Here is a 21,884-nt window from a genome sequence, read left to right on the forward strand (position 1 = left end):
CATACCCCTCTGCACACCCTCTGTGCATGCATGCACACGTGTGCACACACACACACACTGTACATTTACAACCTTCATTTTTTCCGCCAATATTTTCCACTAAAAACATTTTTCAGTGTCATTAAGTATTTTGTACAGCATGATTTTACTGTCTGTGTCATGTTCCATTATGCCAGTGCCCTGTTATTTGTTTAGCCAGTCTCCTACCGATGGATCTTTAGGTTATTTTCAACACTTTGCTATTATACACTGTGCTGCCACAGAAAGGCCACAGAAGTGCCTTTTCTGCTGCACGTGTGCCTGTCAACTAACTTATTCCCGGACATAGCTGGTTATGTGGTACTTGCCCTGGTGCCATAGAAAGATGGTGGGAGAAAGACAGAAAAAAAAAAAAGAAAGATGGTGGGAGATGCATTAGGAACAGGAAAGATGTGACTGGGGTCACGGATGGATGGCAGGAGAGGTGACTGGGACAGGAGAGGAATTTTGTAAAATCTAAAAAGAAAATGGGGGGTGGGGGGGAGTTCCCGTCCTGGCGCAGTGGAAACGAATCTGACTAGGAACCATGAGGTTTCAGGCTCAATCCCTGGCCTCGCTCAGTGGGTTCAGGATCCAGCATTGCCATGAGCTGTGGTGTAGGTCGCAGACGTGGCTCAGATCCTGCATTGCTGTGGCTCTGGCGTAGGCTGGCGGCTAAAGCTCTAATTCAACTCCTAGCCTAGGACCGTCCATATGCTGTGGGGGCAACCCTAAAAAGACAAAAAAAAAAATTTTTTTTTTTAATGAGAACAGGATAGTATTTTGGCGTCTGAGATTTTCTACCATCCTTCCTCAGAATTCCTGCCAAAGGGCACCCCCCAAACAAGATAAAGATAGTATCAGATATTGGCTTTTTTTCTGAATATTTCTGGGTATATAGCCCTCATCGCATTCCAAATGGCCCACCTGGCCCTTCCAAAGGCTCACTTATAACCCAAGAAAGGGATGTTAATAAGAACTGTAGTGAGCAATGATCCTGCCCCACCTTTTCCCTGCTACTCCTGTCTGTGTGTGCACCACAGTGAAGCCAGGCATGAGCGTTGGGGGCCATGGATGGGATCCCTCATAAGCGTGCTGCCATGGCACCCCAGTCTACTCCTTCAGTATTAAACAGGAGCATGTGACAGGCACAAAAGGACTGAGTTGACCTCTCAGGCTCTGGCATTACAACTCCCTGGAGTAGATTCCAATATCCCTTAAAGGACTATCAACATATGCCCTTAGTTTATAAGATTGGGAGTTCCCATTGTGGCTCAGTGGGTTAAGAACCTGACGTAGTGTCTGTGAGGATGCAGGTTCAATCCCTGGCCTCGCTCAGTGAGTTAAAGATCCGGTGTTGCTGCAAGCTTTAGTGTAATCTGTAGACACAGCTCAGATCTGGCGTGGCTGTGGCTGTGGTGTAGGCAAGCAAGCAGCTGTCGCTCCTATTTGACCCCTAGCCTGGGAACCTCCTATATGCCTTACGTGCAGCCATAAAAAAGAAAAAAAGACTTCTAGCCTGGATTTTCACCTTAGCTCTTTTGCCTGCCACTTTGATAGCCAAGTATTAGCCATAAAAGGATGAATAAGAAGAATCTAAACTCCTGGAAGGTATCCTTATCCTTTGAATGCTCTGCATTTCCTTATGAAGCCTCAGCACAGGCTTCAGTGAATGAATTCTCGTCAGGTAAGTTCATGAAGAGCTCCTACCCAGGGTTATGTGGTGACAGTGGGAGGGATGCAGCTGCTGTTGTTCAGGCAGCCCTTGAATGCTGGGGGCATCCACTTGAAGAGTTCAAAGGCCAGGAAAGCCAAGGGCAGCTTGGTAATGGTGAAAAGACGATATTTCCAAAGATGATGTTGCGAAGACAGAAGAACCCCATGGCAATGTTTACTTGAATCCAGTGCAAACATGGACTAAATTGGAAAAATAGAAGGTCAGAAATTAGGAGTTCCTGTTGTGGCTCAGCAGGTTAAGAACCTGAGTAGTATCCAGGAGGATGCAAGTTCCATCCCTGACTTTACTCAGTGGATTAAGGATCTTGCATTGCTGCAGGTTGTGGTCTGGGTCACAGAGGCAGCTCAGATCTGTTGTTGCCATGGCTGTGGTGTAGACTGCAGCTATAGCTCTGATTTGACCCCTAGCCCAGAAACTTCCATGTGCTGCAGGTATGGCCCTAAAAAGAAAAAAAAAAATTAATGTGAATGGAATCAGAGGAGATTTAGGCCACGAGATAAAGCCAAATGACTCCTGGTCGTGGGAGTATCATCAGAAGTGGGAGAACACTAACTGGGTGCCAGGCAAGGCAGGTAGGATGTGAATAAAGACACTGCCACTTGAAGGGTGCGGGCTCTCTGAGTCAGCCAGCTGCCTGTTGTCATAGCTTCTTAGTGCCTTAGACTTGGAGGAGACCTTCAGAGATCAGCGAGTCCAGGTCTCTTTAGCACCAGCTTTGCTGGAGTGGAACCAATATGGACTTGTGCCTAGACAATCCTGACTCTTTTCCTAAAAGTCAAATGGCCTTAGTGCATCACTTAACTTCTTTAAGCCTCAGCTTCTGGAAGCAGGACTAATAAGACCTATTTCTCCAGAGTCACTGTGAAGGTCAAATGAGTCATAAAATACTGTACAAATGTTTGATGTCGATATTTATTGAGCCAACAATATGTGCAAACCAGTATGATATGGTTTTGCCATGCGGGGATTTAAAGATGCCCTGCAGATGCTTGTCTGGAAGGCAAAAAGGCTGTGTCTCATAAATAACAACAGTGGGCACAGGCCAAGTCTGTGGCTATGAAAATGACTTTATTCTTTGGGAAATGGAAAGGCCCATTTAATGAACATACCTGTAGATCTAGCCTCATCAGAAAAAGACTATCCTCCATCAGGCAGGGGTATGCCAGAATTCACAGTATTAGGAAAATAGTCCATTTCTCAGCAAGTTAGAAATAGAAGGAAATTGCCTGACCTTGATAAAGACCATCTACCAAAAAACTAAAGCTAGCATTATACTGAATGGTGAGAGATTGAATGCTGTCCATGACTGTTCATCACAGCACAATTCATAATAACCAAACATTGGAAATGATCCAGATGTCCTTCAACAGATGAATGGTGAGCCAACTCTGATACACCCACACCGTGGAATACTACTCAGCCATGAAAAGGAATGAACTATTGATACATGCAACGACTTGGATGCATCTCAAGGAGATTATGCTGAGTGAAAAAAAAAAAAAACTAACTTCCAAAGACTTCGTACTATATGAGTCCATTCATATAACACGTTGAAATGACACTTCAGACATGGAGAATGGATTAGTAGTTGTCAGGGGTTAAAGAGGTGGGGAAACAGGAGGGACATGGATGTAGTTACGAAGGGACAACAGGAGGGATCTTTTGATGGAACCGTTCTGTGACTTTGGAGGTAGATGGGGAGACTACATATGTGAAAAATGGTATAGAACTACACGCACACAAATGAGTACAAGTAAAGCTAGGAAAATCCGAATGAGATCTGTGGGTTGTATCAGTATCAATATTATAGTCAATATATTTTACTCTAATTCTGTAAGATGTTGCTATTGGGGAAAACTTGGTAAAGGGAGTAAGGGGCCTTTCTGTATTGTTTCTTAACTACAGTATATGAATCTAAAATTATCTCAATAAAAATTTCAATTAAAAAATAACACGGTTGGGGGTTAGTCTTGCCAGCACCAGCTAAGGTAGGGGTTGTTTCAGGAAGAAACCAGAAACGTGTCGTGTCAGCCTTCTTAGGATTACAGTTGACTTTCAGTGGAATTGGAGATGCAGGTAGTTTTAGAACTTAAAAAAGAGAAGCCTTGGTGGAAACTCTGCACTTGGTTTTGTTTGTTTTTCTCTTTGAATGCAGAGAAACAGGAGGCATAGATGGTCCTGGAGAGTTATAGAGGAATCTTCCAGATGAGAAGTGTACAGATAGAGTATCCAAATAAAATGAGCTCAGTTTGGGAGTTCCCATCATGGCTCAGTGGTTAACAAATCTGATTAGGAACCATGAGGTTGCAGGTTCGATCCCTGGCCTTGTTCAGTGCGTTAAGGATCCAGTGTTGCTGTGAGCTGTGGTGTAGGCTGCAGATGTGGCTCGGATCCCGTGTTGCTGTGGCTCTGGTGTAGGCCAGTGGCAACAGCTCTGATTCGACCCCTAGCCTGGGAACCTCCATATGCTGCAGGAGCAGCCCTAGAAAGGCAAAAAGACAAAAAAAAAAAAAAAAAAAAAAAAGAAAAAGAAAGAAAAAGGAAAAAATTTTTAAAATAAAATGAGCTCAGTTTGGGACCATCAAGTTCCCACAGTTACACCTCACAGGAAGCAGAACTCATGCCTCAAAGCTGCCTGATGAAGGAACTGAATTAAAATTCAATATAGGCAGGTGAACATCCTAGGAAGGCAAGGTGGGGAATGCTTAAAAGCATGGTCTCAGGTGACAAATGCCTTAGAATCAAATCCTGGCCCTGATAGTTATTAGCTTTGCAATCTTTGGCAAGTGGCTCAACTTCCTTGGACCTCAGTTTTCCAACCTGGAAAACAGGCAAAAATACTAGAACCTACCTCATAGACTGTTGTCAAGATTCAGTGAGTTGGAGTTCCCGTTGTGGCTCAGCAGGTTAAGAACCTGACTAGTATCCATGAGGACGCAGGTTCAATCCCTGGATCTACTCAGGGGCTTGAGGGTCTGGCGTTGCCATGAGCCGTGGTGTAGGTCACAGATTAAGTTCAGATCCTGCGTGGCTGTGGCTGTGGCGGAGGCCAGCGGCTGTAGTTCCAATTCGACCCCTAGCCTGGGGAGTTCCGTGTGCTGTGGGTGCAACCCTAAAAAGACAAAAAAAAAATTTTTTTTAAGAAAGATTGCGTTAATGCTTAGAACACTCGCCTGGCCCAATCATGCTTAATCAAGGTGACCTGCTCTTTTCTTATATTCCTGGGAGGATGGATGAACACTACGTACCCCTGTAGGCTAGATTCTCCTGAGCTTGTCATGAATCATCTCAGTCTTCTACCCTGTTTCTTCCTTTCCTGGGCTCCTATTCTCCGGTGAAAAGTCTCCAACCCCCAAATGTTACATGTTGACTGTTAGAAAGCAATTGTTTGCCTACATGTGTGGATTTTCTGGCTCTAGGGCATGGCCATCTGGGACCTGTTTGCCCTCGGGAGTAGTCCTGGAGCTCCCCATGGGTGTCTTGGGCTCTCACGGTGTAACCAACTGGATGTTCTTTAAGAAACATACATCCAGGAGTTCCTGTTTGTGGCTCAGCGGGTTAAAGACCCAACAATGTCCCGGTGAGGGTGTGGGTTCGATCCCTGGCCTCCCTTGGTAGGTTAAGGATCTGGCATTGCCTCAAGGTACGATGTAGGTCACAGATGCAGGTCAGAGGCGTTGCTGTGTGTGGTGTAGACCAGCAGCTGCGGCTCCAATTTGACCCCTAGCCCAGGAACTTCCATATGCTGAAGGTGCAGCCCAAAAAAGAAAAAGAAAAAAATATATATAGAAAATGCTAGAATATAAAGTACTAACACAGGTGAGGCAGCCCACTCTTCTGAGGACTTAGTGAAAATGTAGGTTACTGGGCTCTACCCTAGCCCTTTAGAAGTTGCATCGCTGGACATGGGGTCTGAGAATCTCCACGTTAACTGAGTTTGCACAGAGGAGTCAATGAAAAACCTTGTGGCATTCTCAACAGATATCAGGGTGTAGTCTGGTGCTTGGGAAACACTGATTTTTCTCATCCTGACAACAAACCTTCAAGGTAAAGACCTTCATCTTCAAAACCGAGATTCTGAGAGGGGAGCTGTTTCAACCCGAGGACACCAGGTGAATGCCAGTGCTGGGGACATTGTCTCGAATCAAGTAACTCAGAGGCGCTGAAACTGACCAGCAGTTTCTCTGCTAATAATATTTCCCCCTTTTCTTATAGGCTTTCCCATGCCTATGGCATCAGGAACCAGGCCTGTTCATTTTCCTGCCACAGCCGACTTTGAGAGCTCCTAGCTTTCCCAAAGTATTAGGACTCCAGAGGAGCCCTGAAACTTTGGGTCCGTCCACCACCCCGGCCATACCGCTGTCACTGAAAAACTAACTGTGGGAGCCATGCACCTAGAGAAGGGCTGGGAACAGGTGGGAGGCAGCTTTCACGGGTGTGGGGTGGGGGGCGGGGGTAGAATCAACTGTTGACTCGGAGGCTGTCTAATCTATGATCATTTAGATGCAGAACCTCGTCCCATCCTTTCCCTAACCCCCCTTTTCGGGAGGCAAGGCTGCTTTTACCAAGTTCTCTGTATATACCCACTCACCCCCAACAGGAAAACACACCTTTGAAAGGAAGACACACCTTTAAAGGAAAAAGTAAAACCAAGCATCAAACCTAGATGTGGGAAACGTTTGGGGCAAATGTGAGTTTAGGTACATCTGAGACCGTGAAATAAAAGTGACAAGTCCAGGGAGTTCCCTTCGTGGCTCAGCTGTTAATGAACCCAACTAGACTCCCTGAGGATGCGGGTTCGATGCCTGGCCTCGCTCAGTGAGTTGAGGATCTGGCATTGCCGTGATCTGTGATGTAGGTTGCAGACGTGACTCGGATTCTGTGTGGCTGTGGCTGTGGTGTAGGCCGGCAGCTGTAGCTCCAACTGGACCCTTAGCCGAGAAACTTCCATTTGCCACAGGTGTGGCCCTACAGAGAAAAAAAAAGAAAGAAAAAAAAGGGAAGTATCCAGGTTGGGCTCTGCCCTTGCTGCATGGGTTTGATGGTGGAGCATCGTTGCTGATCTTGGAATCAGCTCACGTCCTTGGCACAGCTGGCATGGACTAAGCACTGCATCCAGCATTGTGGTGCATTTTCCCATCTCGTCCTCAGAACAGACCTGTGAGGGTCTCTACCTTTATTTCAGAGACAGGGAAACTCGGTTGTAGAGAGGGCGGGTCACTTTCCTAAGGCCACATAACTGGCCAGAAGTAGTCAGGATTAGAACTCAGGTCTACCCTACTCCTAAATTCTTCACGCTTCCTAGAAAATAAACAGCTCTTTGTGCAAACTGGGGTTTGCCTGTCTCCTCCCAGCTGTCTTCGTTGCCATCCCCACAACCCAGTAAAATAAAAGCAAGCCCAACGTAGATGATTTCTGAAATGAAGATTCGAGGCGTTTGGAGGGCCTAGAGCTTTAAGTAAACAGCCACTGTCAGAGGGAAAGCTCCGTGTGTTACGTGGCAATGGCCACTCAGACAGTCACATGCCCTGACCTAGTAATTGTACCCCTGGGATTCTGCTAAGGTTATATTTAACATAAACAAAACCTCCATGAAGTTACTTTAGTTACTTCAGTATCTAAAATCGAGGTAACATAAATGTCCAGAAAGAAAAGAGAGAGAAATCAGGAGAAAGGAGCTGTTTTCAGAACTCTGAGGGCAAGCCCTTGTGTACCCAGAGGGGAAAGCCAGCACTTTCACGGAAAGGAGAAACTGGGTGGCTCATAGCAGTCCTGGATATGGAGTCTAATAAATAAGAATTCCCATCATTTCACTGCACATGCTACATTCCCATGGCTCTGCCACAGAAAGACCCTCTATCATTTTGCAAAATATATAAATAGCAAATCACTGATGTACACCCAAAACAAATATAATGTCAGGTTAACTTTACCTCAATTTAAAAAAAAAAAATCAAAATGCTGAAAAACAAAGAAGGCAAAGGTCTCTAAATTACCCTCCAAAATGTATCTGACCTATTCTTGAAAATGTGCCTGAAATGAAGCTGTAATTCCCCACTCTGTGTAGGATTCATAATGGAAATTTCTTGTGATTAACATACACATTGCTGGGGAAACCACATTTGACCAGTGATTTCCTAAAGCATTTATGAGAATCCTTTTTTTGTGCCCAGCGCTGTGTGAGGCATATAACCTATATGTTAATTATCTCATTTTATCATCATAAGAGTCTGTACAAAATAGGTATTAGTACCTTCATTTAACACAGGTGAAGGAGACTGAAGGCGCATCAAGGAAGAACTTGGATTCCGGCCGGGGACTGTGTCTCCAGATCCAGCCCCGATGCGCAGCCGAAATGCCCCAGGACGGGCACTGTCCCCTGTGCCTGTTCAGTGTGGTAATGATGTCCACTGGTTGTTAGATGTCCACGTGGTCCCGAATGTCACCTCTATCCAGATCCAAGCTCCTTCCGCTTGGCTATGATGCCATCGCCCCTTGGAATAAATTTGAAAATGAATCAGATAATTGGGTTTGGGACAATTTCCCCCGGAAATGTCATAGCAACTTCCTGGGCCCATTCCCAAAGGAATGGCTAGCAGGGTGTATTCATTTCCTAAGGCCGCCATCATAAAGCGTCGCAAGCTGGCTGGCTTAAAAACCCCAGAAGTGTGTTGTCTCACGCTTCCGGAGGCTCCGAGTCCATGATCAAGCTGCTGATAGGGTTGGTTCCTTCCAAGAGCTGTGAGGGAGCATCTGTCCCAGGCCTCTCCTAGGAAGCTGCCAGCATTCCTTGGCTTGGAGGTGACCATCTTCTCCCTGTGTTTCTTCACGTCATCTTTCCTAGGTGTGCCTATCTCTGTGTCCACACTCATACTGAGTTAGGGTCCATCCTAATAACCTCATTTTGGCTTGACTGTCTCAGTAAAGACCCCCTTTCTGAAACTGACAGCATTCACAGCCTGAACCTAGCCAGAACACAGATTGGGACTCAAACCCAGCCAAAACCCAGATGGGGGCTTAAACCCACTGTGTTAAATTAGAATTACTCACCCTGTGTCTGGACTCACTGAGGTTCCGGTTCTTTATGCCTCCGCGCGGGAATTCAGCGAGAGACAAAGTGATGGGCAAGAAACAAATTTATTAGGATAGGACGCTTGTGAGAGATGCAAGTGGGCCGGCAAGGAAGCGAGCATCAGGTGGGCCACAGTTTTATCATCCAAGGGGAGTGGGGGTTGGAAAGGCCCGCCTCTTCCTCTCTGGGATTAGTAGCTCCTCCTTAGCATCCAGTAAGGTGTGTATTCAAATCAGCTGAAGGGCGGGTAGTCTTCAAACTATTGCCCTAGGTCTGAATCTGAATGCAGCCCTCAGCCCAAACCCCACCCAATGACCTGGGGCAATTCTCGCACCTCCACTGGTCGAGCAGGCCTGCCTTGTTCTGATGGCTTTCTTGAACTTACAGTGGTCTCCCAACATCCCCCAGGTTTCTCTCTTTATCTGTGGTCCCCTAGTGGGACTTCTACAGCCACCTGTGCCTACTCCATCCCTAGCATTTCCACCTGGGGTCAAGTTCTAGGGTCTAAAGATTGGGACGCCCACCCACCTTTTCAGAGGACACAGTTCAACTCCCAACGGAGAGGCAGCCTCAAAAGGTGGCTTCCTCCTTCTCACTCTGGACCTCGGAAGGGTCTTTCCTTCCCTCTAGCCCAGCCCAGGCTTCCCTCCTGTGCAGCAGGTTAGGCAAACAGTAGTCAATTGGCTGTCAGAAGAAGACCAAGGACTACACGCACTTGGTCTTGCTTCCTTTCATCCACTTTCTCTTCATTTCATGCCAACGGGTGGCATTCTGCCCAGGCTGTCACCATGCCCTGCATGCACCAGGAAAAACAAAAACACAACAGGCTCCTGAGCCAGGAGAGCCTGACATGTTTTAGCCTGAGGTCTTGGGGAACGTTAGACTGATGATTTCCTGAGTGCTTGGGTTCTTAGAGGCTGGTGTTTCTTTAAGTTTCTGATTCTCTAACTCTCTCCTCCCGCAAAGACTCCTCTGTGGAACAAAGAAAGTCTGCCAAGCTCTTCTTCATAGAATCAGACCCTTACCCCCCCAAGGTTGGCAGTGGAAGGGGAAGCTCCACACAGGAGGAGTGATTAGAGAATTACAACCCCAATTCTTTGGGGGGGGGGCATGGAGTGCTGCACCAGCAGCGTATGGAAGCTCCCGGACTAGGGGTCGAATTGGAGCTGCAGCTGAACCCTATACCACAGCCACAGCAATGCCAGATCCTTAACCCACTGAGTGAAACCAGGGATCAAACCCGCCTCCTCATGGATGCTAGTGGGGTTCTTAACCCGCTGAGCCACAACAGGAACTCCTACGGCCTCAATTCTTGTCCCCACATTCACCTTTCCCTTGTAAGTTGCACTGGCCACCACTGCCATGACCGTGTTAGGCTTAGGGAGGGCAGTTTCTCTTCTAGCACTCCTTTCCAAGTATGGATGCAAGCTTAATTCTCCACCACTGAGCCAATTCCAGGAAGCGGCATTTATTCAAAGTTGTCAGAAGGCCCAGAGATTAGAGAGTTCATAACATTTTTCTCAAAAGGGCCTCTAGAGATGGTTGTCTGAGAGCCCAGGCCCATCTCCACACGTTCACTGTGGACCTATCTCCCCACCCAGCACCCCTTCCACTGCAGAATAACCGCCTCTTCGAATCCAAATATATACTCAGAGCTGAGGCCAGAGACAAGAACAAGCTCCCTTTCCAGCCAGCCTGAGACAGGCCTTCCCAAGGCCACTGCCTCCTCTGCTGAGACGGATAGTGGTAGCACTTACTTCCTACAGGGAAGATCCTGCCTCAGAGCCTTGGCTTGGGAAGACCACCTCAGAGCCTAAACAAACCTCCGTGAAAAAAAAAAAAAAAAAGAAAAACTCTGCACAGCAAGAGTTGTCTTGACAAGCCCACTTAATCATTGCCCCACCAGTTCTTTTGTTTTTTTGTTTTTTTGTCTTTTAGGGCCACACTTGTGGCACATGGAAGTTCCCAGGCTGGGGTCAAATCAGAGCTGCAGCTGCCAGCCTACGCCGCAGCCGCTGCAACTTGGGATCCAAGCCTCATCTGCAACCCGCACCACAGCTCACAGCAATGCCAGATCCTTAAGCCACTGAGAGAGGCCTGGGATGGAACCCGCGTCCTCACGGATACTAGTCTGGTTCATTATCACTGAGCCACAACAGGAGCTCCCTGCCCCACCAGTTCTGACTGTCCTCCACAACAGAAGGTGCTTTACCATAAGTAATAGGGAGAACAGAACTCCTTCTGAAGAGGAACCAGTGAAACAATTTCATCCTTCTATTCAGGGGCGAACATGTGTATTCATAGGCTATTAGATGGCGATGGATGGGAGAGATTATTCAGTGAAGTGTGGGCCCCTCGTTTTACAGGTTGGAAAGTGAGACTCAGAACAGGAAAGTGAAATTCATTATGTTGACTCGTGGCAAAGGTGGTACTAGAATCTTGCTCTTCTGATCCCCAGTCCAGCACTCTTTCGAATATTGATCCGTGCTGTAGGGCAGAACACAGAGACTTGTATTTTTCAAGCCTTAATTCAAATAGAGGCCAGGTTGCTACAGTGTGGAAGAAAACTCATGGATCATCAATGACTCCCAGATGGAAATCTAAGATCTCCTGGGATAAAGGGCTCTAAGTGTATGAGTGTAACAGCAGAGGGGACATATTTCAGGGGTTCCCTAATGGAAGTCCGTTCTGTCTCCTGGTTGCCACTTAAATTAATCCCTTTCTCCTGCCTCCACTTGAGTCAACCTAGTCAGCATCACTTTGTCATCCCAATTCACTCTTGTCCTAAGAATGGAGTCCTAGATCCTCACCATGGACCAGAAGGGTCTGTGTGTCCTGGTTTCTTCCTGCTTTTCCAGCTTTGTTCCCTTTGACCCTGCCCTTCAGTCTCTGCTGCACCTGGGCATGGCTTCTCAAAGCTTCTCAAATAAGCCATAATCAATCTTCCTCCCCGCCCCCTTTCTTTCTTCCTTTCTTTTTTCCCTCCCTGACTCTATTCCTCCCTCCCTTTCTTCCTTCCTTGCTTCCTTCCTTCCTCTCTCACTCTCCTTTAACCCCCCTCCTGCATAGAAAGCCTTTTCTCCTTTCCACCTAGATCACTGGTCCCAAACAGGGTGACTTTACCCACCCTGCAAGGGACAATTGACATTATCTGGAGATATTTTTTTGCATCTAGTAGGTAGAAGACAAGGACATTGCTAAACATCCCAACACAAAGATCATCCCCCATAACAAAAAATTATCCCAGCCTAAAGTGCTCATAGTGCCAGGTTGAGTAACACTCATCTTTTGAAACCCAGCTTAAATACCACTTCTTCTAAGAAGCCTTCCCACGATACTTGATACTGGTTTAGGGGCCTTCCCCCCTCAGTATGCGCCTGCTCATCACTTCTCCCTCACAGCATTTGGCACATGGGGGTATTTGAGAAAACGTACCACCTGCCTTCCCCACCAGCCCATCCGTTCGGGAGGGAGTGGGGTGTTTGGTTCATCACCTCATCCAGATGCCCTGTATGGTGCTCAGTGCAGTTAGGTACCACTTTTTGTCTGGTTAACCCTGGGACACAGAGGAAGGTTGTTTACACAGGTGCCCTGTCTTTTATCAGGGGTGGCATGGATTTCCAAGGGCTTCACGTGCAGACCCACAGATACCCATGGGCAGGAGCACAGTCTTGGGAGCCAGGCAGAAGTGGGCAGATATCATAATTCTGCCACCTCCTAGTTGAGTGACTTCCAACAGGTTACTTAATTTCTCTGCAACTGGGTTTCGTTATCAGTAGAAGAATCACATAGAACCTGTTTTGTAGAGCTGTTGTGACAATGAGAAGACAATATACCCAAGATACGGAATACAACCTCCGATATAGGGTAAGGGATTAATGACTGAGTGGAAGAAGAGGCAATGGGGCAAAATGACCTCTTCTAAAGGTCTATTGCCGCCCTGAGCCTGTGAGTATCAGGCACAGGAACATGGAAGGGACATCAAGAGGCTGCTGGTCCCCCTCTCCTCCTGAACTTACCTCCTCTGCCCTGGGGCTTCTCAAGACCTCTGGCCTGCCATCCCTGATTTCTTATCTGGGTGCCCCTCTCAGCCCGGCCTCTTGGGACAGCAACCCATTTGGACCAGAGCCCACTCCAGATTCCCCATCTTCCTGGGCACTGCTTCTGGTGCCATTGGGCCTCCACGCCCTGTAACCTGCCCGGTCCCACCTCCCACGAGGTCTGAGCCCTGGGCTACAGCCAGGTATTGCAGTTCACACCACATCTGCAGGGGGATTCCACACATTTTCCCTGAATGAGTCTCGGAAAGTGACTGCCATCATTCTTCCACTCAAGTTGCGGGGATGGAGCAGGGAGGGCTTTCCCATTTCCAGGCCTTTTTGCAACCCCCCCCCCCGACACACACAATTTTAGACATTCAAAAACTGTTTTGGGGAGTTCCCGTCGTGGCGCAGTGGTTAACGAATCCGACTAGGAACCATGAGGTTGCGGGTTCGGTCCCTGCCCTTGCTCAGTGGGTTAATGATCCGGAGTTACCGTGAGCTGTGGTGTAGGTTGCAGACGTGGCTCGGATCCCGTGTTGCTGTGGCTCTGGCATAGGCCGGTGGCTACAGCTCCAATTCAACCCCTAGCCTGGGAACCTCCATATGCCGCAGGAGTGGCCCAAGAAATAGCAACAACAACAAAAAGACAAAAGACAAAAAAAAAAAACTGTTTTGGAAAGAATGTCTAGGTCCATTTCCTAGGCTGCTCAGGGTCAGCAAACAGAAGTGTTAGAAGAGGGAGGGCTGGACAGGAAGAGGGCTCTCAGCACACAGCAGAGAGGGCATGAGCTGCGGCCCCTGGGAAGCTTCAGGTAGGAAATCCTTTGGCTCTGGGGGCAGCTGGGGGAGCCAAGCTCCATGCCAGTAGCAGCCAGTGAGGCTCACTCAAAGGAGCCTCTTGACAGAATTCCTCCCTCTCTGCAGAGCTGTGGAAGTACCCAGGCAGACCCCAGCATCGTGGGGGTGGGAGCCTTAGGAAGGAGAGGGGAGGGAGCTGGTAGCATCAGCTCAGCGGGGTGGGCCCCCCCGCATGCCAGCAGCTCTGTGGTTCTCTAACCACAGATGCCCACGCCCCTGTCCCCTCCCCCAGGGTTAGCAGCCTACTACTTCCGTTGACTTGTTTGCCTTTCTGCCATGTGGCCAGTGAAACTTGATGGGTCAGTTTCCAGATCTTTCTCTTCCTGGTTCTCACACTTCCAACTCAGTCCGAAAAAGGATGGTTTTTTTTTTTTTGGCCTGGGCAGGGGGGAAGGTCCAAAATGCCCAATGAAAGATTTTTGTCTCTTCATCAGCAGTTCAGATCCCTGGGAAGTTATTTAAGGAATCACAACAGCTGAATTTAGGCCCCTGAAGATTAAATTCAGTGACTTGCCACTACCCCAGGATGATTTACCAGTGGGGAAGAAACCTGAGCGCAAAGGAGCAGGTGTCAGCATCCTCCCCCACCCCCCACCCCCCAGGCAGGTCTTGGCAGGAAGCAGACAGGTGCCTTTCTCCCCACCCCACCTCCTTTTTAAAAATGCCTCCAACGCGTACAACACGCACATCTCTGCCTTTAGTCATTGCCTTCTAAAGGCTTGAGTGATGGAACGGAGGCTAAGACAGCTCAGCAGGGCTGGGATTAGGCTGAGGCAAGTGAGGCCCTGAGGGCACAATCTTGAAGGGGGTGCTCGCCGTCCAGGGTACCATTTTCCCCACCCTGGACCGGGTCCTATGGCTGAGCGATGGTAAGAGAAACCTGCAAGGGGACACTTTGTTTTTGTTTCTTTCTTTTTTTTTTTTTTAGCCATATGGAAGTTCCCAGGCTAAGGGTCAAATCAGAGCTGCACCTGCCAGCCTACACCACAGCCATAGCAACACCAGATCTGAGCCGCATCTGTGACCTACCCCCAGCTTGCAGCAACACCGGATCCTTAGCCCACTGAATGAGGCCAGGGATTGAACCTGAAGCCTCATGGGTACTAGTTGAGTTCTTAACCCACTGAGCCACAGTGGGAACTCCAAGGGGGACATCATTTACTCAGAAGTGGCTACCTCTGGAATAGAAAGGGGCACTGCACAGGTGCCTGCCAGCCTTAGCATCTTCTTGCCTGGGACATCCAGACCATTCATGCCCACAGGTGTGCACTATATAAGGCTGGTCACCAGCCCATCAGAGGGCCCTGCTCCCAGGAATTGCAGAAACAAACATGTATGGAAGAGAATTTGAGGAAAGTCAGAAGCAGTTGTCACTGCAGGGTTGTAGGGGCTGCAAAGAATGATAATGATATGACATAACACTTTGGGTACTTAGTGTGTGCCAAGCCCTGTGTTAAATTACTTTCTGGCCATGACTATATAAACCCCTCAACAACTCAGTAAAGAACCTGGGCTCTGGAGCCAGACAGTTTTGATTTAAATCTCAGCCTGGCCTCTTTCACGTTATGTGACCTTGGGAAATTATTGAACTTCTCTGGGCCTCCAACTTCCTCATCTGCAAAATGGGAATAATAGTAGAACCTATATTATAGAATTCCAGGGATTATATCAGGTAATACAAGTAAAGCAATGAGGCAAGCATCTAGCACAAGGGAAGTGCTGAACAAGTATTAGCTGTGGTATTATTGTCATTGCTTCTTATAGCTTGTTCCTGGAGCTGCCGCAACAAAAGTGTCACAAACTGGTGACTTAAACAATAGAAATTTATGGAGTTCCCATTGTGGCTTAGTGGGTTAAGGACCTGTCCATGAGGACGCAGGTTCAATCCCTGGCCCTGATCCGTGGGTTAAGGATCCAGCATTGCCATGAACTGTGGTATAGGTCTCAGATGTGGCTCAGATCCCTCGTTGCTGTGGCTGTGGCAGCTGCAGCTCCAATTCGACCCCTAGCCTGGGAACTTCCATATGCCACAGGGATGGCATAAAAAGAAAAAAAAAAAAAGAAATTTCCTGACTTGGGGTTCTGGAGGCTTGGAGTCCATGATCGAGGTGCTGTAGAGCTGGTTCCTTCCAAGAGCTGTGAGAGAGGAGCTGTGCCAGGTCTGTCTCCAAGCTTCTGGTAGCCTCTGGCATTCCTTGGCTTGGAAGCGGCCTGTGTCTCTTCACATCAGCTTTCGTGTGTGTGTCTCTCTTGGTGTCCACACTTCTCATTTGTCTCGGTTTGTTTGGGCCCCTATAACCAAAATGCCATAGGCTGGGTGGCTCAACAACAACAGCACCTTTCTGGAGGCCGGAAAGTCTAAGGGCCTGACACCGCAGGTTTCGTGTCTGGTGAGGGCCCACTTCCTGGTTCACAGTCAGCTGACATCTCTTTGTGTCCTCACATAGCAGAAGGGCTGAAACAGTTCTCTGGGGTCTCTCTCTCTCTCTCCCACACTCTTTTTTTTTTTTTTTTTTTTGTCTTTTTAGGGCCATACCTATGGCATATGGAAGTTCCCAGGCTAGGGGTCGAATCAGAGCTATAGCTGCCGGCCTATGCCACAGCTGCAGCAATGTGGGATCCAAGCCACATCTGCAACCTGCACCACAGCTCACGGAGACGCTGGATTCCTGACCCACTGAGCTAGGCCAAGGATTGAACCCGCATCCTCATGGATAATTGTCAGATTTGTTTCCACTGTGCCACAATGGGAACTCCTGGGGTCTCTTTTTTAAGAGCACTAATCTCAATCATGAGGGCCCCACCCTCAATACCTAGTCACCTCCCCAGGGACTCACCTCCAAATACCATCACTCTGGGGATTCCTTTTCAACATATGAATGTGGTGGGGAGAACCACAAACATTTAGTCTATAGCATCTTTTTTTAGAAGGACACCAGTAATATCAGATTAGAACCTCTTTTTAACATTACTTTTGGAAGACCCTATTTCCAAATAGGATCACATTCTGAAGGACTGGGGATTAGGATTCCAACATATCTTTTTTTTTTTTAGGGCCTCACCCGCGGCATATGGAGGTTCCCAGGCTAGGGGTCAAATCGGAGCTAGATCTGCCGGCCTACACCACAGCCACAGCAGCCTACATCACAGCGTCTGTGATCTACACCATAGCCCACCACAATGCCAGATCTTTAACCCACTGAGCGAGCCCAGGGGTCGAACCCGAAACCTCATGGTCCCTAGTCAGATTCTGTTGAGACAAGCTCAGCAGGTGAGGGCTGAAGATCGGGTGCTGTGAAACTTAAGAAAACGTTAACATAAAACAAGACACAGAGACATTTATCTTAGTTAAAGGTGGGAACCGGGGGACTCAAGGTCTCAGGGACCAAGAGCCCCACCTCAAGAAACCACACTGCTTTTATTGTGCTCTTTGGGATTACGTCAAGTGAGGAGGGGGCTATAGGTAACAGGATATCGTTTTTTAAAATTATTATTTTTATAAGTTCTTTTATTATTTAAAAGTCACATATCTGGTAGATGGTTAAGCTTTTTCTCTGACCTTTAGGCATTTGACCATCATTCGCATTTGAGGAAGCTTGGCGTTAACTATCTATGCATAGCATCTAGAGAATCATCACTGTGCTTCCACAAACGGCATGCCCATCTGCCACAACCCAGCATGCCTAGGTTTGCACCTTGGTTCTCTTTGCTAATGCATATTCTGTTAACAACCCCTCACAAACCACTTGGGGCCATGAGGTTCTTCTTTCTCTTATTCTTAAGAAGACATATCATGCTGTGCAAACGGCGTGCCAATCTGCACAGGTCCGGCATGCCTAGATCAATGCATTACGTCCTCATGCAGCTGACCACATGAATAACTTATGCCTTTTGGTCTTTGTTCTTAAGCTTAAGTTATTTACCGGCACTGTGACTGTTTTTAAAGCAGGAATATGGGGTAAAGTAAAGCAGGACAAGATGGAGTTTTCAGCATAGAAAATAGAAGCAAAGAGGAGTTCCCGTCGTGGCTCAGTGGTTAATGAATCCAACTGGGAACTATGAGGTTGTGGGTTCGATCCCTGGCCTCCCTCAGTTGGTTGGGGATCCAGGGTTGCCGTGAGCTGTGGTGTAGGTCGCAGACGTGGCTCGGATCCCAAGTTGCTGTGGCTCTGGCGTAGGCTGGCGGCTACAAGAAAATGGAAGCAAAGAGGCTAAGAAAAGATTGTAGAAACATGTCTCCTGAAACTATTCGTTTCCGCTGTGCCACAATGGGAATTCCCAACATAACTTTTTTGGGGGGTGGTGGAGGGGGCACAACTCAAGCCCTAATACAAGGCCAAGGGCTTTGTTCAAGGTCACGCAGCTCGCTGCTGATGAAACTGGATCCCAGACCCCAGAATTATGTGAGAGCAAAGTCCATGGCATAAACCCCAGGATAAAGCCCCAGTGCCCCGAACCGTCTCTGATCGGAGAGGAGAAGCCAAAGACAGCCGTTCCGAGGCCGCTGCCGTGGTGCTCAAGGCGCTTTCTCCTCCCTCTCCCTTCCTCCCTAGCCTGCCTGCTCCAGGCTGAGCTGGTGAACTACGAGCGAGTCAAGGAGTACTGCCTCAAAGTCCTGAAGAAAGAAGGCGAGAACTTCAAGGCCCTTTACCGGTCCGGTGTGGCCTTCTACCACCTCGGAGACTATGACAAAGCACTCTACTACCTGAAAGAAGCAAGGACCCGACAGCCCACAGGTAAGGCGGTGGTGGCTGTCTTTTGACCCCCGGGGCAGCCCCCAGGGCCCCGTCACATTGCCACGGACAGCTTTCAGGGCCGGCAGGGCCAGGCAGGGGTGGAAATGGCAAATAAGGGGTCCAGGGTATGCTAGGACCTGGAACAAGCGGAGCACACAGCCCATGCCTTTGCTGGGGGCCATGGTTCCAGGGAGCTTGGGCACCTCTTTTCAAACAGAATATGGACTTTTTAGAGTGCCTGTTGCAGTTCAGTGATAACGAATCCAACTAGTATCCATGAGGCTGTGGGTTCGATCCCTGGCCTTGCCCATTGGATTAAGGATCTGACATTGCCGTGAGCTATGGTGTATAGAATGTGGCTGGGATCCCGAGTTGTCGTGGCTGTGGTGCTGGCCGGCCGCTGCAGCTCTGATTCGACCCCTAGCCTGAGAACTTCCATACGCCACAGGTGCAGCCCTAAGAAAAAAAAATTTCTTGAACACATGCTATATGCCAGTACTGTTTGGGATGCCTGTCTGGCATTTTGAAATATGATACAGCATTTACATCTCAGGCAGCCCTGACCCTCTTACAGCCTGGTGTGTGCAGAGCAAAGCAGCTCTTTTATGTCCCACCCTGTCCATTAATTTAAGGACTGGAATTGGAGGAGGTTCCCAGTGTGTTGTGAGGTGGTTGCCTGACCCTACTTATAAGAACAAAAATAAGGCAATGAAGAAATGTTCTTTTAAACTCTCCAATTAGAAAAAAAATTACACTCAGCTAATATTTATTGATCATGGGATTAAGCACTTTTAGATGTAACTATTTTAGTCCTCGCAGCAATTTTACGAGGAAGCTATTATGACCCAGGGGAGAGGCAGCCTTTGGGGTCAGATGTGTATCTCCTTGGGTATCAGCTTTCGTCTCTCTGGGGCCCAGTTTTAGCTTTTGTCACAGTGAAGAGGATGAGACGCACCTGACAGAGTTATAATGAGGGTTAAATGAAACAGTGACATTTAAAAATGTGGCACAAAGTAGGCACTCAGAAAAGGAGGTCGTTTCTTGCAGAGGAGACAGGAGACTCAGAGAAGCAGACAAGTCGCCTGAGGTTAAAGTGCAAGTGGCATCTCCACTAACTCAGGACCCTTGGAACAGGCTGCTCCTTAGAAGGAAGGGGTGGGAGTTTCTCTTGTGGCGCAGCAGGTTAAGCATCCGGTGTGACTACAGCATCTGGGCGTGCTGCTGTGGTGCAGGTTTGATGCCTAGACTGGAAACTTCCACATGCCTTGGGTGCAGCCAAAATAAAATAAAATAAGGGGAGAAATTCCCCTCCTTCCCCCCTCCTCCTATCTGTCCTCTGGGTCACGGGGGCCTGTCCACCTGGAGGCGGTGAAGGAGAGGGTCCATGTTCTGGCTACCCTCTGGGCCACCCTGGACCTTGGCTGAGCGAGTCTGGCCTGCCAATCACCTGCAGCGCAGCTGTGATCCGACGCTGCCTGGCACCAACGTGCCCCTCACCACGTGTGCCCTAAGGTGTGTTTCTCTCCTCACAGACACCAACGTGATTCGATATATCCAGCTGACGGAGATGAAGCTCAGCAGATGCTCCCAGAGAGAGAAGGAAGCCATGTAACCAGAACACCTTTCTAGAGCCGAGCCTGACCCAGGACATCCAGGCACCCCCGCCCGGTGGAAAGCCCCACCCTGGGTTCTGTTCCTTGCTCCCCACTTCCAACTCCTATTGCCCCTCAATTCTTTGTCTACGCCCAGTGTGAAAAGAAGGGGACATGCAGATTCAGGATCTGGTGGGTGGCCCTGACATCCTCTTTTCAGCAGGGCAGCCCCTACAAGGGACCTGACTTCTGCAGGAAGAGCTGGAGAGGACCCTCTCCAGTTGGGAAAGCCTTTGCAGCTGTGACTCGAGCCAGTGCTTCTGACAAAGGCGGAGCCTTGCAGGTGTAGCACCCCGAAGGCGTCAGGCACGTTGCCCACGGGCTGGCCCCTCCACCCCTTCCTAACAGACAGGAGCATCTCAAGGCAACTGTGACAAGTCCAGGGATGAGAAGTGTTGGTGAAGCCAACACAGTCCCGGGAATTTGTACACTGGATTTCTGCACCCCTGCTCCCCACCCCCAGGAGCCTCAGGCCCTGCCTCCCTCCCCCACTTGTTGTCTTGGCTTGTGCTCTCTTCTCGCCCCCTCGGGGGTCAGAGACGCTGCCAGGATTCACATACCATTGAAGCCCACTCTCAGTGCCCTCTGATGACCACGCATACCATTCTCCCGTACTCCCACCCAGCAGGCAGCTGGGACAGCAGAAGGGGAGGGTGAAGTGGACCAAGGGCTGACCACGTAGGTGATGGGGGCGGGAAAGATGAGTCCTAGGGGAAAGAGCGTTGTACAGACTGGGAGAATGAACTGTGGACTAATTAAGTGTAAATAAAAATAAATTAACAGGCAGCAGTTCCTGTCATTTCTGTTGGAAGCAGCCCACTTCCTCATTTTTACTCCCTCCCCCAACCCTCAATTGGAGCCACTTACAGCCAGGCAGGATGGGGCTTCCCCCAAAGCAATGGGCCAATTGTCCAGTGGTGTATAATGCTGGCTGCATCTTTGTGCTTTTAGAGTAGGCTGGGATTGTGGAGACTGCCCAGGGACTTGACTGAGTGGGAACACGTAAGCCTCTTTTTGATGAAATCTGTACTCAATATCTAGCACATAGAATGCGTTCAACAAATATTTGTTGAATGACTAACCGATTGCAGACTGGCTCTCCTGCCTTAAACTAATTTTATCCCAGCCTAGTCTCCTGTACCTATGCTCTTTATGTGATGCCATGTTGCTTCAGTCAAATAAGAAATATTTACTGAGGGCTTCTTGTTTGCCTGTCATTGTGCAATATGCCAGGGGACATAAGGATGTGGTCCCAGTTGTCGAGGAGAAGGAAGAGTTGAGAAATACTGATATGAGATTATTACCAATGACACCTTTAATTTATATGATGCTTTAAAATTTTCGAAGCACTTTCATGTATTTTTCGTGTGATTAGTGAAAGACAATATTGTACAAAATTAAAATATATACAGATGCAATAATGTTAATAGTAAGCATTTATTAAATGCACTATCCTCAGATCTTTACATGTTTAATCTCATTTCTTTCGTACCATTACCCTACTGTTCTCATTTGATGGACAAGAAAACTGAAAAACAGAAAACCATCCCAAGGTTACATGGCCTTAAGTGGCATAGCTAGGATTTGAACCAAATCTGTCTGACGCCAGAGCTCTAGCTGTAAACGACTCTGGAGTTACTTCCTGCCTTTCAAAGCATTATATTGAGTAGTTACCACCATTCAAGAGCCGGACAGTGTGTATTAAGTTGACAAGTCTTAACTATGTCAATGGTGGTACATAGGCTACCTTTTGTTTTTAGTCCAAGG

The 21,884-nt window shown here is 48.3% G+C and overlaps 1 protein-coding gene across 1 annotated transcript in view; it reads left to right on the plus strand.

Moving 5' to 3' along the window:
• The window catches only part of TTC9 (tetratricopeptide repeat domain 9), a 36,037-nt gene extending 14,722 nt beyond the window's left edge, over positions 1–21,315 (plus strand). The window contains exons 2-3 of the mRNA XM_005656367.3: positions 18,283–18,465; positions 19,998–21,315. Coding sequence (XP_005656424.2) covers positions 18,283–18,465; positions 19,998–20,077 — 263 coding nt within the window. The 3' untranslated portion in view covers positions 20,078–21,315. The remainder of the gene's footprint in view (positions 1–18,282; positions 18,466–19,997) is intronic.

Source organism: Sus scrofa, chromosome 7, assembly GCF_000003025.6.
Source record: "Sus scrofa isolate TJ Tabasco breed Duroc chromosome 7, Sscrofa11.1, whole genome shotgun sequence".
NCBI lineage: Eukaryota > Metazoa > Chordata > Mammalia > Artiodactyla > Suidae > Sus > Sus scrofa.